Below are 18,916 nucleotides of genomic sequence, written 5' to 3' on the forward strand. Positions count from 1 at the left end.
TAAAAGTCCTAACTATAAAAGATTTTTGTGTTAACAATTTTTTGTAACCAATTTGAGGGGCATGCCAATTTGTTTTAGTGTGGGCTCATGTCTAGGGCATTAGAGGTTCACTTTTGTCTTTATTTTGCTTCCTTGGACATTTGTAATAAGTAGCCACTTCAAGAATTTTAATCTCCATCTCTAATGAAGATGTCCATACAACCTATATGCAACCGCCCTATTCAAATTGACCTAAGTGTAAGTTACTAATGAAGTTTCGCTAGGCAGAATTAAACGCTTCATCAGTGTTCGGCTGCTGATACGCAACTTCACATTTTAGTGAATTAGTGTAGTGAATTTATGCCTGGCGAAGCATTCGCTGGTGAAAATTGGCTCTTTAGTGAATTTGCCCAGTAGAGTTTTTCTTGAAAATGTTTCAACACTCATCCAAGTGGCTTCTTCAGTGAACTGAAGAAGCCACTCAGATGATCGGGGAAATGTTTTCAAGAAAAATTCTAATGTCCAATTGCCTTTTACTTAATTCTACTCGATACTAGGTAAGTGGGTGATATTTAATTATATCTCGATTTCTTTTACTTCCAGGTCAAAAGATACCATGGGATGGTCAGACACTAAGATCTGCCCAGGTCTTAGAAAAAGATCATGCTTGTGAATTCTACAGTATGAATTTCTCTAATGAAGCTGACTAGTCTCTAGGTAAACACTGTGATGCCATTGCCAAGCTCCAGCAATGGATATCTGCCATGCGAATGACACAATGTACTGAGTGAGTTGACTGAGCCACGATAGGGCATCTGCAGTGACCTCATGGGGGATCAATTGAATGGCAGAGAGTTTTTCTCACACAAATTCAGAAGTTACAAAATGCTTACAGCTTTCTTTAACCCTTCCTAACCTTAAATTGCATATATGAATTAGGGTTTGGATTTGGTTAGGGATTGTATCATCCTGCCTGGGATTGAACCAGTGACCTGGTGTTGTCAGTATTGCCTCTACTCTATCTGAGCAGACAGCCAAGGTCCTGGTTCACCACTATTGCTATCCCTGTATTTCCAAGTAGGCATGCCTGTTTCACCTGTTGTTAATCTACTCACAGGTTTTCTGAGTTAGTCATTATTCTGACTATATAACCCCTTGTTCAGCAATGATTTCAAGTGTGCTTAGTCTTAGGTGCTCTGAACCTTGTGATTGCCCTTCCTTTGACTCCTGCTCTTTGCTTCTGTTTCCTGTGTAACGTCATGGTTCTGACCCAGGCTTGTTTCTAAGTTTGCCTCATGATTCTGCTCCTGTTATCTGGTTTTGACCCGGCCTGTCTGACTACATCCAGATCCTTCCTTACTGGCTCCCTCACCAGATTATGCATTTGGCACCCTTGACTGCCCCTGTGGGCGTTACTGGCGGCACCCAAGTATCTGAGGGCCAGGCCCAAAGGCAAAGGTGGTTGTTATAGGCAGAAGATCACACCTAGACAGGAATCCAGTCACTCCCCTGGAGTTTGGGATTCAGGATTAGGCCGAATTAAAAATAGCGGATTCAGTGCATAGCTATCTGAAAAAAAGGCATAACTGGGAGGTCATGCTAGGGTAGATCAGGGATTCCTGTATCCTATGGAAAGTCCTAATCCTGTCATTTTTCACCATCATTTATGGGAAGACATCAATGGATATACAGTACATAAAAATTGGGGTTCATTTAAAGTGGACCTGTCACCCAGACACAAAAATCTGTATAATAAAAGTCCTTTTCAAATTAAACATGAAATCCAATTTCTATTTTTTATTAAAGCATTCATAGCTGTTGTAAGCTCATTTAAAAATCTCAGCTGTCAATCAAATATTGTCTGCTACTCCTCTAAGCCAGTGGCATAGAGGCGGGGCAGACAATTACTTTCACTTTCCATTCTGGTGTACATTCACCCATTCTGGTTCACAAACAAGATTCTGAGATGATACAAGGCTTGTGTTAATAACAGTGTCCACAAAATGGCTGCTGCCTGCTTGCTATAATTTTGAAATCCCAGACTGAAGAAAGCAAGATTCAAATAATTTATATAGTGTAATTAAAGTTCATTTTGCTTGACTAATGTGATAAAATAGGATTTTGAATAATTTTTTTGGGTGACGGGTCCCCTTTAACAACACTGGGTAAATTTGTACCTGGCACTAACCCATGGCATAGAACCATACTGATAAATAAATAATTTGTTCTATTATTATTATTATCCTTGATTTACATAGCACCAACCTATTCCACATTCTACCTGCAGTTGGCTCAATTAAACTAATTACTTAGCCCGGGGAGGGACAAGCTTTTACACACCTTATCTGGCAAACATTTTTCACAAAGATTTTTCACATCTTCTCCCATCATCTCTTGCTTTTCCTATCGACAGTTATGAAGTTCCCATATACTACATTTTAACTCATTTACCAACACAGGTGCAAAATTGTGCCTGTGTGTTACTCATAGGGATCAATAAACAATTATTTTGTGATATGTCTAGCAGAAACAGTATAAAGAATGTAAAAGCTGGATTATTTGCTAGCATTACTGCATTTGGGTCTGTGTTTTGAATAAAATATAACAAAATAACATAATAACATAAATCATAGCCACTGTGGCCCAACTGCAGGCCTTGCTGTAACTATAATTAGTCTGCAATTTCTAAAGCAAGTACAAGTTGTGTTTGTCCAAAAGAAACATGGACTGAAACGCATTCATCAGCATGTCTCTCGATTCAAACCCAAAATGCAACAGATTTGCCATTTACCTTGAGACTGACGATACTATCAATCTGGGTGTGAAAATGCCTTTCTTGTGTATTGGGGATAACTTTCATTTCATTTTCCTTTCATTTCTGACCAGCCTGTACTAATATGTTAGCATGTGTGTGGTCAGTTATTCCCTTGACTAGATATCTAGTTAGATACCTTAATGGCCATGCACTAGTATCATCACCTTTTCCTTGATTGACATGTTACAGTGGACATGGAAATTTCCCATATAGCTCTGATTAGTAATTAATTAAGACTCACATTACACAGTAACATGGATACCAGTGCATTGTGCATCAGAATTGATTAATAATTAGCCTTGTAACATAAGCTTCTATGACAGCTGTAACCTTATTTTATGTTAATGCTAGAACGATTTTGGACCTCTAAGCTTAGCTTCTCAACAGCAGCCAAGAGCACCCTGAGCATGTCCAGAAGGTGTCAGTATGGGGAGCTGCTGCAGACAATTTTGAAATTGTGTATCATGTTATTGTGCTGCTGAACCTCTGGTTCGGTAGAATATTTAAATAAAGCATTTTCTTGTCATATGCTGTACATTTTCACTTGTGGGTTTTAAAGGCTTGTTTCCTTTGGTATGTTCCAAAATAAACAACATTTGCTACAGGTCTTATCACCTATACCAAGCAGGCAGCATTTACTGGTCACACCATATGAGTTGCTATGGGTTGTTGCACCTGGGCAACATTTCTGTTGTTTATTGCATATGGGGGTTTGTTACCTGAGCACATTGATGCTACACAGGGTGGGTTACGTGGGCACCAGCTGCTATTGCTCAATAAATGTGCCAGGGCACATGGGGCTGAGCAAACTATGGCACTTCCCATTCAAAATGCCTTGTATGCTGCAGTGCTAACACATGCACTAATACTATCAGTAGACAAAGCAGATCCAATCTAGAGGTGGCAATTAACAGGTCAATAAAAGCCAGTGATTTGATCCTTCCAGACTAAGTCAGCAGTTTATTGGCCCCCGTATGGGACCCTCTGAATGGCCTGTCAACAAATATTGATAAGATATTGATCAGGCAGGTTGCAAAATCTGGTCTGACAAGGACCATATTGGCTCACTGATGCAGTCCTTGCCCCCATGGCCAGCAGTTGCCATCATTGTGATCTGATTTTTTGGCATGTTTGGTTTTTCACATGATCTCTGAACCCCCCAAAAACCATAGGGTGGTGAGAGAAATAACCATGAGGTGGTGTGAAAAATAACTCTGGTGTATTAATATTTAATCGTATGATAAGGGGCAAATTTACTAAGGGTCGAAAGGTAAATTAAATGTTCAATTTTTTTTGGTCAAAACTCACAATTTAGAATTTAAAACCACCAACTCAAATTCTAATTTGAATGTGAGATTTAATTACACTTCGACCCTGGAAACAGCTCTAATTTGATACGCCACCTAAAACGTGCCGAGTTTGTGTAGAAGTCAATGGCAGAGGTCCTTTGAACCATTTGAAGATATTAATAGCCTTTCTGGAAAACTCGATTCAAATTTGATTCGAATTTTTGGGTTTTTCCTATTCAATAGAATTTTAGACGTTCAAGTTTTTTCATAAATAACCTCCCATTCCAGTGAGTACATTTGATTTTATTAGAGTTAAAAAAATTCACATAATTCACATAATTCACATAAAATTCGACCTTTGATAAATAACTCCCTAAGTATTAATGCATTTAAGTTTTTTTTGCCGCCCATGGTTTTTGGGGGCTTGGATGCACACATACTGGATGCTAATAAAGATATGATTATTATTATTAAGATATGATTATTAATTTTGTTGACATACAGGGTTTCAAGGCCACCTTAATAATGGACTAAGATGATGCTCTATTTCCAGGACATATCAGTTTTGTCTTATTTGGACTTCCACCTTCTCTTCATTGTAAGCTCAATAATGATGCATGGACTATTAACCATGGGTCATAAGTAGACTTAGTATAGGCATGGCATCCATTATCCGGAAACCCAATATAGATTAAGTTCCAAATTACATTACATCATCTTCCATAGACTCCACATTATAATAAAACAGTGCCTTATACTTGATCCTAACTAAGATATAGTTTATCTTTATTGGAGACCAAAAATCCTCTTGGGTTTAATTAATGTTTAAATGATCTTTTAGCACACTTAGGGGCACATGTACTAAGCTCGAGTGAAGGATTCGAATGTAAAAAACTTTGAATTTCGAAGTATTTTTTTGGGTACTTCAACCATCGAATAGGCTACTACGACCTTCGACTTCGACTTTGATTCGAACGATTAGAAGTAAAAATTGTTTGACTATTCGACCATTCGACCATTCGATAGTCGAAGTAATGTCTCTTTAAAAAATACTTTGACTACATACTTCGGCAGGTTAAACCTACCGAGGTACAATGTTAGCCTATGGGGACCTTCCCCATCACTTTTCTAACCTTTTTTTGATCGAAGAAAAATCCTTTGATCGATCAGTTAAAATCGTTCGAATCGTTCAATTCGGAGGATTTTATTTTTCGATCGCACGATTTTTACTTCAATTGATCGATCAAAGTATTTGCGCTAAATCCTTCGAATTTGATATTCGAAGGATTTAACTTCGAGGGTCGAATTTGAGGGGTAATTAACCCTCGATATTCGACCTTTGATAAATGTGCCCCTTAAGGTATGGAGTTCCAAATTAAAAAAAGGTTCCTTATCTGGAAAACCCCAGGTCCAGGAAAACAAGTCCCATACCTGTAATACAACTGGATATGCTCCAAACCAAAAGTGCTGGGAAAGGCACAGGAAAGAGACAGCTTTTGCTACTATAGTCCCAAGAAAGGGAACACTTAAAACACATCATATTTTTCAAGGGTACAATTTTTGTATTGATATAGCATTTTAAGGGGCCTTTATGGGTGGCATGACTTATATATTTAGTTTACTTTCCATTTAATTATAAGCTAGTAGTAATCCTTGCCTAATATCTGTGCCAATGATAATTTCTTAGGATCAGTCAAAGCAACGTTCATTAAAACAAAAATGTAAAAATTTTAACTTTCCTATTAAAATGTTTTTAAGCAATACTTAATACAAGTACAAGAAAACCTAATTTTCACCTCCCAACCTGTGAGGCCCTTAATGTGGTTGGTGCCTTTGCATTGTACTGGGTGTTATCACAATGTTGTTAAATGCGGGCTTGCATTGTTGCTCTATTGATGGAGGTGCTTGATTTATGAGCCTTTGACGGAGGCCTGTCATGCACAATGAGGTGTCTTTCAGTATATCAGGTGCTAACAGAATTTGAGTGATGCCACTACCTCCAAATGCACCTAGTGGGAAGTGGATTTAAACCACTGAACAAAAGTATAGCACAAAATAAATAGAAAAGACACACATAACAAAAAAACTAATTATTGAAATTAGTTTTTGCTATTTTTTTAATCTAAATTTTTTTTGGGAATTCCTCTCTCAAGACATTAAACTAAAATATATATATTTTTTAAAAAAAAATCTCATAAAGTCTAAAGACCATTATATATAAACTATACAGAGAAGTGTGTAATGTAAATGATACTTATTTTCTAGAGTTGTAATGTGAAAAAGGTGAGCTATCATCTGCCTGACCTAAGTCTATTGAGAAACATTATTATTATTTATCTTTAATACAGAGCCAATTGGTCTTTTACAAAAAGTATTTATGGCATCAAATTACTGCTTACACTTTCCCTTTAAACAAAGAATATTTCACATCTCCATTACCATAGTACAATGCAAGACTAAATAGACAGATTTGTTTGCCTAGATTGCATTCTTTTGTGTCATTTCAAATTGATTGCAGCCCCTGTTTGAATAATAGTATTTGGAGGTAAATATGAACAGAAAATCAGCTCCAAGCCCCTCATAGCTGTCTCTTGCATTTTGCAGAGCTATGCTGTGATTGAAGTTTATGAGCATTATAATTAAGAACATTACACACTAATCGGACGTTGAAATGAAATGTATGTTCGAAAGAATGTTTATAGCCCCATTAGTTCACAGTCATTCGATTACAATCGGAAATATTGTCAGTGGTGCCTTGAGCTTGTGCCAATGACAACACCATAAATTCTGCATCTCATTTCTGCGCTCATAAAATTAATGATCAGTTTAAAAATACTTCTCTTCAACAGTTATGGCACAAAAAGAAATGCTAAAATCTCTGCTGTGGGCACAGAAGGATAATTAAACTTCAGCACTAATTAAAATGTCTTCTGCCTTTACCAAATGCACTAGATGGTTTGGAGACTTTTCTGAAATGGCCTAAGCTATTTATGGGAAAGTGATCAGAAACAGAATTTGTGTTCTTGCTGCCTCTTATACAGAAAATGGGACTTTCTGCCTTTTACAATAATAAAGCTCCATTGTATACTGTCGGTATAGTGATTAATGCTCTTAAAGAGGGCCAAGAGTGCCCCCCAGAAGTCAAGGCTTTACATCTGCCCTAGGGTAGTGCAAAGGGCACCTTGGGGTAAAATAGAAAAAAAATGTAAACACATAAAATATTGTGCACCAATTACTGTATATTTGTAACGATAAGGTATGAGGGGGCCCACCAGGGCTGCTACTGCAGCCCCCCCTGAACTTTAGAAATGCAAGGTGTGCATATAAGCCACAAGAGCTGGGGGCCCACCAGGCTTTTTCCCGGTCTCCTGCCGGCCCAGTCTGACCTTGTGTGGGGAACATGAGCAGCTACAATTCCTGCAGAAATTAGTGAGATATTGCAAAATTACAGCACATAGGCCACAGTTTAGTCATATGCATAGGGCTCCAGATTTTATTAAAGGAATAGTAACACCAAAAAATAAAAAGTGTTTTGAAGGAATAGCAATATAATGTATTGTTGCCCTACACTGGTACAAACAGGGTGTTTGCTTCAGAAACTCTACTTTCATTCAAAGCCATTCAAAGCTGTTAAAGAAGAAAAGGCACAGGATACACAGCAGATAACAGATAAGCTCTGTAGTATACAATAGGGTTCGGCAGAGCTTATCTGTTATCTACTGTTTATCCTATGCTTGAATGGCTGCCCCTATGGCTACAGAAGCTTGTTTATATAAAATATACAGTAGTTGTGTTTCTGAAGCAAACAGTACATTAGATAGTTATTTCTTTAAAACAATTACATTTTAGATGTTACCGTTCCGTCAACTGTTTTAAACAGGTATTTCCAGAGTTGTCTCTGTTTATGCTGAAATCAGTGTCAGGGCACAGCAAGCCAGTCCAAGGTAAAATATACTGTACACTGTGTACTGTAAGGTAATAGAGTCATGTCAGGCTGATTCCTGTTTTAATGCATAGCCCTATTTGTGGGCCTTTGTCTTGTGACTTTTTGGGAAGATTAAACATCCCTGGTGACAGATTAATATGGAATTTGATGTAGCGTAATTCCTCAGTTTGGAGGGTCTTAAACCTCTTTGACTGCATACAAAACAACCTTAGCTTTCTTCTTTGCACCTTCATCACAGTGGTTAAACCTCTGACATGCAAGGTTTTGTGAATACGAATGGTACAGGCATCACATGCTCCAATAGACCATATGAAAAAGAATATGCATTTAACACCCACTGTACCACTCTCCAGATATCCAGTATGCAATTTCTACCCAATGCTGCTGATGATATTGGTAGCTGTAGCGGGTTCATGAAAATCTATACTATTTAATATTGATGCATTTAGTTTCTTTACATTCGCAAACTTCTCTTTAGCTTTCTCTATGTTGTCATAGTAGTGTAGAGGTTAACAGACCCGGCTGCGAAAAGGATCTGTTTGGGTTTTTCCACCTGAGAAGACTGTAAAACAACAGTTTCAAACCTGTCTTTCTTGCCTAAAGCAGTGTCATGTTTTTAAAACTGAGAGATAATAGCTCACGTATTATTAAGCAAAGGAGTCATTTTGAGCTTGTGTCAGTGCCCGGGGGCAGGTTTGGAACAACTCATATAGTTGGTTGGACAGAGACCAAGATATGGTCGGATCAGGTAGTGGTAGCTGCACTGAATGAAGTGAATAGCTCAATGTACAGAATACAAGTATTTCATGCAATATAGGTAAAATATTGTACAGATCAGCTGATTTTGAACACTAAGATATATTTTGGTATATAATGTATACAGTAAAGGACTGTGATTTATCAAAGCAGTGAATTATTTGCTGTAATCAACTCATTTAAATTTGGGCCTATGGCATACGGGGTTATTCTTTGGCATTGTGCCCCCAATGTTCCTTAATTTCTTGTAATAAAAACACTCTCTCATGCTATTAAAATAAACAGAACAATAATATTTGACCAGTCCATACAAGTCAAAATCACACAATATCCTTCCCTTTTGCTTGTTCGTTGTACATGTACCTGACAGGTCAGTTAGTGTATGGCCACCTAAAGGTTTGCCACACTAGATCGAATGAGACTTAATCGTAGCCAGCTAAACAATGCAAAGAGTCACGTTCTCATTGTTCCTTTGCATTCCGTTAAAATTACCGTGCACCCCGCCATTTGCAGCAGCCTTGGAGTGCGGATACTCATTGGAAAGTGTGTATATATATATATATATATATATATATATATATATATATATATATATATATATATATATATATATATATAGATACATACATATATATATATATATATACACATATATATACACAAAAACTGTTAAATGCCTCATGCACTCACTTATATGGGTAATTGCCCTGGTGCTGACAGAATATATGATAAAGGCCCCAGTGAGTGTCAAAACATCGATTTGCTAATATAATAAATAATCATGTTTTGCAAGACCCTGTTGTGCAACAGCCTTTATTCAACTTTTATAAATATATATATATATTTTTTTTAGTGCTCTACAGAGCAGGAGCTTTATGAGGATCTCAGTCAAGAAACACGAGCTTTAGAAATGTATCTTTATTATGAGATGGGGTTGCAGCTGGGGGATACTGGGTATAATAAGGTAAGTTGATATCAGGACTGTCCAACTTGCAACCTCCAGCATATGAAAAACTACAACTGCCTACATTGTCAAACAGCTAACGACAGTGGTGTATTGGCATTTATATTATATATTAGTAAATAAATGCAGATGTACAGCATAAGACCTAACCAGTTAAGCTCTAGTCTTTAACTGACCATTTACAGTAGAAATTAAGACCCCTTTTTCAACTGAATATGTAAACAATTCTTGTCTTGTTAATACTAATAATGAAAATAAATGGAAAGGTCGCTGCAACATGAACTACAAAGTACACAGGAAAAGGTGCTGTATAACTGTAACAATAGTGATCTCAGAGCTATCACACTGAAGTTGGGAATGCCATTTAAAAGCCAGTAAACTGTTTAGAATGATTTTCGATTTGAAACTGTAACATTTTGGCTCTACAGGAGAAATAGATACTGTATGACCTGTCACTCTTTTCTCTGCAAGATGAATAACAAGAGGCATTTTAAAAATGCAAAGTTCAATGACATTTAATTTTACTCTAAAGTAAACATGCTTATACTTCCCCTTCAAACCCCATTAAGAATGTGGCATAGCAACATGACCGGCTAATGTAAAACAAACACAAGAATACTTGTTTTTAATTGCTATGATATACTGTATGTTAACATACACACATGTGTTTTTTTCTGTTGCCAAAAAATAAAGTAGAAAATGCAGTTTTTTTTTAATTAAATTCAGATGAGACTTGACCATGTTGGCAGGCTACTGACCTGAGTGTGGGCCAAAAAAGGGTTGGTTGAATTCTCTGCTCAATATCTAATGGTGGCGCAGCCAATAAGGTGACCAGATTAAGAAAAACTTGGTGGTGGTGTCTGACTAAATAAGAGGGACTTGCAGTGTAAGGCCAGACATGGTAGCAGCATTATGATTGTGCATTATAATGCCCCATAAGTTGCCCTTCTTTCCTTCACAGTAATGCATGTTAATAAATGTGCATTGCTCAGTGCCTGAAAGGCAAAATATCTAAAGCTGAACTGTCTTTCAACCCCTCCATTGTCTCACACCCGCTTATCTTCCTCCGTGTTAACAACTATTCTCATTTCAACAGCCTCTTGAACCATCTAGGAGGCATGTCTTCCTATGCATACAGTAATTGCTAGAACATAGCTAGACTCGCCACCGACACGTTGATTTATCATTGCTCAGCTCAGTAATGGCAACCATCTGCTACCCAGGCTTGTGTACGGTTTGTTACTGTGGATGTGTGTGTGTAACTGCATGCATTTAAATCTTAATGATTGTGCCTCAATATGTGAACAGGGGTGACATCTTGAATATACACACAGAAAAAATTGCAGCTCAAATCCAGAAAATGTTAAATAGAAGCAGGGTTGCTACGAATTCTATCCTTATTCTATTGAGATGATTTAACAAGTGAGCTCCCGAACTTTGAAGCACTCACCCTGGGAATACTTTGACCTGGGCATAGAAACCCCAGGTCCCGCACTTGTATCAAAAACCAGCTTCTTAACCCCACTTAAACTTATAGGGAATGCACTCACCGAATGTGTAGCGTGGCCTGGGTGCATAGCCCCAAACCTGTAGCAGGAGATGAGTATAAACTTGGAGAAGAATCGGCAAGCACTCCTGAACCCACTCGTGAAATAAAAGGCAACTTTATTTCAGCAAGTTAAAATCATGAAATCCTGACGCGTTTCGTATCTTACGATACATAGTCTTAGGCACAGTTAACACAGATATCTAACGGCTATTTAAATCGCCAATCCGGAAATAATTTTAATAAATGTGTTTAACCCTTTGGCGAAAACAGCCTTTTGAAACATTATAAAATCAATTAACAAACAATGTCCAGAAAGATACTAGTAGGTTTGTTGGCTGTAAGTGTTGTGTTAGGGTCTGAGGAAAAATGAATATGCAAATTTATTTTATTATTATTTTATTTTATTTTTATTTGTCCTTGGTGATTTAATATTTTTAATGCCTTTTTTTAATTCACTAATTTTAAAGGGCAACTAAGCTCAGCAAGCACTGTTCCACTGTACCACCTAGCTCTCTACAGAAGATGGCAAACAATTTAATTAAAGATTCACCAAGAAAATTCACCAATAAGAATTTAACTGACCAAAAACTAAACTAGAGATGCAAGAGAATTCAACAGTGAGAATACTGATTATGCGGTCTGCTTCCGCTGGAGTTGTAAAGAAATGCCCCTTCACCAACCACTCTCCCACCTGCAAGAGGGGGCATCAATGGGGGCAGGGAATGAAAAGGGGTCAGGATGGAATCCCTGTGTGTTGGCCACCTCTGTGGGTCCCAGTGCTGACTAGTTACACTACTTAGTTATGCCTATCCGATCCATGAACATATAGCAGTGGAGGAAGGGGGCATGGTAACATGTGATGGGTACCCTAAGATAATTGTATTCTCCTAAAAAATGTATAGGAGGTCGCAGGAAAGCCAAGTAATATCCCTGACTATATCTATCCACCCTTACTGATCCACCCTCCCTTCAGTTTGTAAGGCTATATTGGTCAGGACCCTTATTATCTCTACTATCTCAGTATGTCTGTACTACTGTTAAGTAATCAATGGGTAAATGGGTAGAATGGGTAGAATGGGTAAATGACTTTTCCTGACATATCTCTGCCAAATATTAACACATACCTTAATGTATGTGCAGATATCATTCACCCATGAAAATAATCATTTCCCCATAAAATTGCTAAAATTATCATTTTAATCAGTTTCTACATAAAGTAAAATATGTTTTTAACACTTCCGTGGCTTCCATGCATTGGTGTGTCTCACTCTGCAGGCCTTTTTGCAAACGAAGACTTATGCAATGTACGTACCAGCTTGTTTGCATTTCACACTACATGCTCAAAAGCTGAGCACTGACGTTACATTTTGCCTTTGATACCAGCAGCTGCTGCCTGCTAAACAAGTACTGACACATTTCACCAGAACTTTGCTACACAGTATTTACAGTTCACAGTCGTAATGGCTACAAGAATCAGGGCAGAACTGAAATAACATGTTTTCTTCCGAATAGGAATTGGGATTTGATTTGTTTTCCTGAAATGTGGTATTTAAACAGTATGTATAGATCTGTGCCAGATGAAAGACAAGGCTGCTCATGTGTATAAGTGCATGATACTTACACAAATCCTCCTGTCTCTCTCACTAGCTTGAGAACCATGTGCAGCCCTTCTGAACACCAGCAGAACAAATGAATTCTTTCAGATTAACCAATAAGTATTGCAAACCCTCTATGGATGGGCCAAATGTTTGCCAGTGATATCTGAGCCTGCAAACCATCAGTTTTATTATGACATTGAGCTTTTAGAAAGTTGTCCCTACTGCATAAATAATATCCATGTAGGTGGCGCTGTTGTTTCAAATGCAAGTTCCAGCAAGTCATACACCATGCTGGAACCCGTGAAACCTTATTTTACTTACTAGTGTAATAAAACTACAATAAGTGCTGTGTAAAGATGCTACAAATTAATATTCTAAAAAGTTCACCACAAAAATAATAGAAAACAATTACATTCAAGCTGTTCAGTGTACTGGTTACAAACATGTGCTGTTGTTTTTGTCTTGTTTAAATCAGATCTGCATTTTTTATCCTAGTTGTATACATACCACATACTCTATGTAACAGTTACATATTCATTACATCTGATATTGCATGTAATCCTACACTCCTAAATCATACAGCTAGGACATGACTTCTTCTACAGAAGGAACCGTAGGCTGTAAGCTTCTCTAAACTCATCACCTGGAGGATATGGGTTTTTAGCATAAACAGTCTTCATGATGCAGAAATGCTGATCTTTGCCTGAATGGGGGGGAGGGGGGTGCCACAGTTATTACTTTGATACTTTACAATATTGGTGTCCTGGGTTTAATTGTGAACAGGCTGCTATCCAAATACACTTTGTAGTCTGTGTGCTCATGATAAGGAAATTTGAATACATGCTGTGCTGGGTCAGGAACTGTTTTGAACGGTTGAATAATCCCTATATTATATTTCTGTGCCATATGGAGAAATAAAAAATAATTGTGCTTGTATATATTATATATTATATTTAATTATATGCATCATTGCAGCAGCAAATAAAATGTGAAAATAAGTTTATTCATGTTATTCTTCTTCTTCTTCTTAATAATAATAATAATAATAATAATAAACACCAATTATTATTCTATTGTACTGGTTTTTTTCTTCTTGAAAGTGTTTTTAATCTGAGTGTAAACTGTACAGGTCAGGGACCTCCTAAACACACATCACCAAATTTTTTGCAGCATCTTTCCCATAATTCCAGCATTATAGTGTGTACCTGCAAAATAGTGTTCTCTGAAACTTGGGCATGTATTTCCAATTAGGGATGCACCGTATCCTGTATTCGGTTCGGGATACGGACAGGATTAGGCCTTTTTCAACAGGATTTGGATTCGGGCGAATCCTTGTGTCTGGCTGAATCTAATTTGCATATTTAAATTAGGGGCGGGAGAGAAATCACATGACTTTTAATCACAAAACAAGGAAGTGAAAAAAATGTTCACACTTTTCCCTTTCCCGCCCCTAATTTGCAAATGCAAATTAGGATTCAGATTCGGTTCGGTATTCGGCCAAATCTTTCACAAAGGATTCGGGGATTCGGCCAAATCCCAAATAGTGGATTCAGTGCATCCCTATTTCCAATGCAGGTACATATTAGTGCCCATGTTCTTGATCACATACTGTACATGCTGTGATGGTGATGGTGTTGTGCATAAATGATGCTACTTCAATTACACCAGATACAAAGCTTCCCTCCCTTGCATTTGTGTGGCATGTACTTTTCACCTTGCATGCCTTAGTATGCATGGAGCAGGATAACATGGCAGGCTGATGTTAGGTGCAAGGAACAGGAATAGATGCAAATACTTTTGTGAACAGAGATTAAATGCATGCAATTTTTTAGGTGGTTTTCCCACTGAATAGCAAACTTTTAATCCACAGCTGTTATCCCACACATCAGAAACCTTCAGGTCTATTGACCCCAAAGAAAAGGTTGAACATATACAGTATGTCTGACTTTGCTGCTTCCCTTCAACAAATGACACCTTTTCCACTTAGCTTCAGACAGCTCAAAAATTAAAAGATATCCCACTGTTTATATGGACGCAACTGAACTGTCAGTACCCTCTAATGTTATCAGGTTGTGCTGGAATTCCTTGCATTCGTGTGTCTGGATTCTAGAGGCGTTGAATATGGCTTCATGTTGCTAGACTCTTTGATCCACAAATGGTGAGCTTATGCCAGCAACTGTTGTCCCGGCATTGTGCTGTGGTAAATCTATTAGCATCACTCTTTACTATTGGTTTGTATGTCTGTATGGTGAGTAAAAGTAGATATGTTACTAATATACAAAGGTTAATATGAACCTCTTGATTTGACTGTGCCATCTGTGTCAAGTAAATATAAGAAGTCAATTACCAAAGATTGGGTCAAGATGTGCAAGTGCATTGTGGGGCATGTTTTTGCATCTGGGGGTGCAAGCCAGAATCCTCTATCATTTCCTAATTTGCACATCTGAATGATGCACTTGTTAGGTAGGTGGGAGGTAGAGGTATGTGCCTTCTCTTGCCAACCCCTTGTGAATACAATACTGCCACTAGGGCAAACGCAGGTCTCTGCACAAGCCATATGCACCCACCCCTAATTGGTTGCAGCACTTCTATCAGTAATACCAAGCTAAACACCGTGTTTTTGAGTAGGCTGAAAATGTGGTGTGTAGCACCATAAACAGCCCCTTCCCACTAAACTAACACAGAATGCTTGACAAGGCTCATACCAGCACTTGTCAGGTCATAGTTTGGTCATAGTTGAAAAAGCATTTGCTAAAGCACATCAAACTTTCCACAAAAGGCTAACATTGAAATTGTCAAATTGGCAACGTGTTAATGGGCTAGCTGAAAGGGGTGATTAAAGTACCTAAAGTGGCCCTGTCTAACGTTGCCCTTAGTAGTAATGAGCGGGCCAAACACCCACAGGTTTGGGGGGTTCAGTACAACTTGCACAGATGATTGGTGGGTTGAAGACAGACTCCGTTTGAGCTCTTCCTTGGCCAGCAAGAAGATAGATGGCTTGATCCTCAGTTAACTGCCTGGTTAACAGTTTGATTAATTGGGGGCCTACACAGGCAATCTACCATATAGTTTGAGTAATAGTGAGCCCATGCACAAACCAATGATCTCCAAGCATGCTCAGCATCATTTTTAACTTGTGAATAATGTAAAATGGGGGTTTACTAACTTGTTCTTTGAATAATGTAAAATGGGGGTTTACTTAGTATAATATATATATATATATATATATATATATATATATATATATATATATATATATATATATATATATATATATATATATATATATATATATATATATATATATATATATATATAATATATATAATATAGAACCCCTATTCCTAAAGATATAATCAACCCTGGAGTACGGATACTCATTTGGTTGTTGTATAAATATTTCTACATCCAAACTAGGCTGAAATGTTAGTCCTTAGCTACTTCATTAGTTAAACATTTTTCATAATCTTAAGACTTGTGAGTGCTGACTTTGCTGCGATTGCCAACTATATATGATATTGTAAAGCATTGCAGATCTTGCTGGCATTGCATAAAGAAATGATGCAGTTGATGCCCCAGCATTAACAAACACAGCCAAAGAACAACAGATCTGATGTCAGAGGGAGTTCTGTGACTTGTAGTTATACAACAGCTGGAAGCAACACATGGTTAACCCCTCATCTTCTGAGTCTCACAATTCCCAGTGTATATAAAATGATTAGGAAAAAATAAGTTAAATTAAGCATACAATTGGGAGACAATAAAAATTGTTTCCAGTATATATATTTTAATTTCTTCTCTTTAAAGGCTCACTCCGGTCTTATACAAATATTGCCTTTAGCTATACTAACACATATTATTGAAAATAGGAAAATGACCCTAACTGAACAATGCAGCTATCTCAGAAGTGATTGCGTTATTCTCTTTCCAGCAGGGGTAGCTATATCCCTCATTTCTGCTTATTCAGAGACCACGTTTAGCAGTGTGCTTGAAAAAATAATTCACGGTAATAGACTTTAACTTTGCAAGCAAGCAGACACACACACACACATTATTTACCTTTGTCCTGAAAATCTTGAGGATAGCTGAAAAAAAGAAAAATAAATACAAATCATCACATAAAGTGAATAGAGAAAACAAACATTACATATTATGCATTAACAGTTTAGATAGTAATTCCCATAAGAAATACAAGGCAATAACTATGGTGTGTCCTCAGCACTTATGTTGCAAGTACATTCCAGGGCAGTGGTTCTCTCTGTTATAAACATCTGCATTTAGTTGTAGCTTTTCCAAGATGATTATTGCCAGTGTTTCATTGTTTCCACACTGTCATGAATAGAGGGATAGTTAATAGCAAGGCAACTTTAAATGCAGGAGTTTAAAACCTTTGGTTCAGCAACTATATTTCCCAGCGTTCCACAAAAACTGCTGCCATAGAGCTTGATGCTTGTCTGTCTCTCCTAAGGAGCGTGACATTAGGTGGACAGCTTGTTAAACTTAGTAAGCAAGCCAGCTATAGATGGGACCAGCTTCTACATAAACCACCTAATTCCAGTAACACCAAAAGATGAAAGTGTTTTAAAGTAATGTAAATATCATGTATTTTTGCCTTGCACCAGTAAAACTGATCTGTTTTGCTTCATAAACAAGCTGTTGTATTGCAATGGCGGAAATTGAAAAACGACTATATGGCACAGGTTAAACAGTGGATAACAGATAACACCATTATTTTCTACAGAGCTTATCTGCTTTGTAACCTGAGCCTTTTCTCATTTGAATAGCTGCCCCCATTGCTACACAGCAGCCTATTTATATAAACAATAGTAGTGTTTCTGAAGCAAACATGCCAGTTTTACCAGTGCAGGGCAATACTGCATTATATTTTTATAACTTGAAAACTCTTTCATTTTTTGATGTTATTGTTCCTTTAAGGCTAGTGTCACATGCTGCATTTTCTCCACCAGCAGAGAAAACACTGCCTTCCACCATGTCTTTAGTAAGAAAAAAAGTTATTTTTTCTTGTTTTGCCCTTTAGAAAAAATAATGTAGTTTGAAGCTTACAGGGCCTAACTTTACTGATGGGAACCTGTCATTACCAGAACACATAAATCTCTGGACTCCCTCTTTGCAAACAGACAAGCCTGGGGCTGCATTATGCAGCCTTGTGGTTCCCTGAGCAGAATTTCTTGAGGTTATAGAAAAAGGCTGCCCCCAGCAGTCAGCTTAGCATTGCACACTCTGGCACTGTCACAGCACACATTGCATACAAGATTTACTGTCTCTACTAGGAGCATGTAAATACATGTCAGCCTATAGAGCTCAAAAGATATGCAGCTGGATGGGGGGCAAAGTTAATTATATGAAGCAAGCACCAAAAAGTCTAATAGTAAAATATTAAACATTTTTAAATACACAATACCTTTTATTTTTTTTATTTATTCAAGCATTTCTTTGACTTGTACTATATTCAGGCTGGGCATTTCAAATAGTTTAGTCGGTTATAACTGTACGGTAACAGGGATTGTTACTATCAATTGGCTAATCATATTCCACTGTGCGTAAACCAGCAAATACTGTTTAAAAGGAAGACTAAGCCAAAAGATGATATACTGTACATAACATTTTATCATAGACTTTCTCTTATATTCATGGTTATCTATAGGGACGAATATTTCTGCATAAATCAAAATATTAATATTAATTTAAATTGTGTGCATGTGTTGTGTGTACACATAAGTTCTAGTATGTTAGTAAGCGTGTGTATGCATGTGTTCATGCAAGAGAGTGTTAGTATGTTTGTACGTGTGTGTGTGTGTACATGTGAGCATACTAGTATGTTTGTGAGTATTTACAAATACAAATACTTTCTGTATTTAAAGGGGAACTATTGTGAAAATGAAAATTTAATATAAGCTTAATCATACTGAAATAAGAAGTTTTCTAAATACAATCAATTAAAAATTCTGTAGCATTTCTGAAATAATCAAGTTTATCTCACTATCCCTCTTTAATCTGTG

The 18,916-nt window shown here is 37.3% G+C and overlaps 1 protein-coding gene across 2 annotated transcripts in view; it reads right to left on the reverse strand.

Moving 5' to 3' along the window:
• skap2.S (src kinase associated phosphoprotein 2 S homeolog) overlaps positions 1-18,916 on the reverse strand; it is a 164,672-nt gene that overhangs the window by 120,446 nt on the left and 25,310 nt on the right. For both annotated transcript variants that reach the window (XM_018268770.2, NM_001094865.2), the window contains 1 exon segment: positions 16,956-16,981. In XM_018268770.2, coding sequence (XP_018124259.1) covers positions 16,956-16,981 — 26 coding nt within the window.

This window comes from Xenopus laevis, chromosome 6S (genome assembly GCF_017654675.1).
Source record: "Xenopus laevis strain J_2021 chromosome 6S, Xenopus_laevis_v10.1, whole genome shotgun sequence".
Classification (NCBI taxonomy): domain Eukaryota; kingdom Metazoa; phylum Chordata; class Amphibia; order Anura; family Pipidae; genus Xenopus; species Xenopus laevis.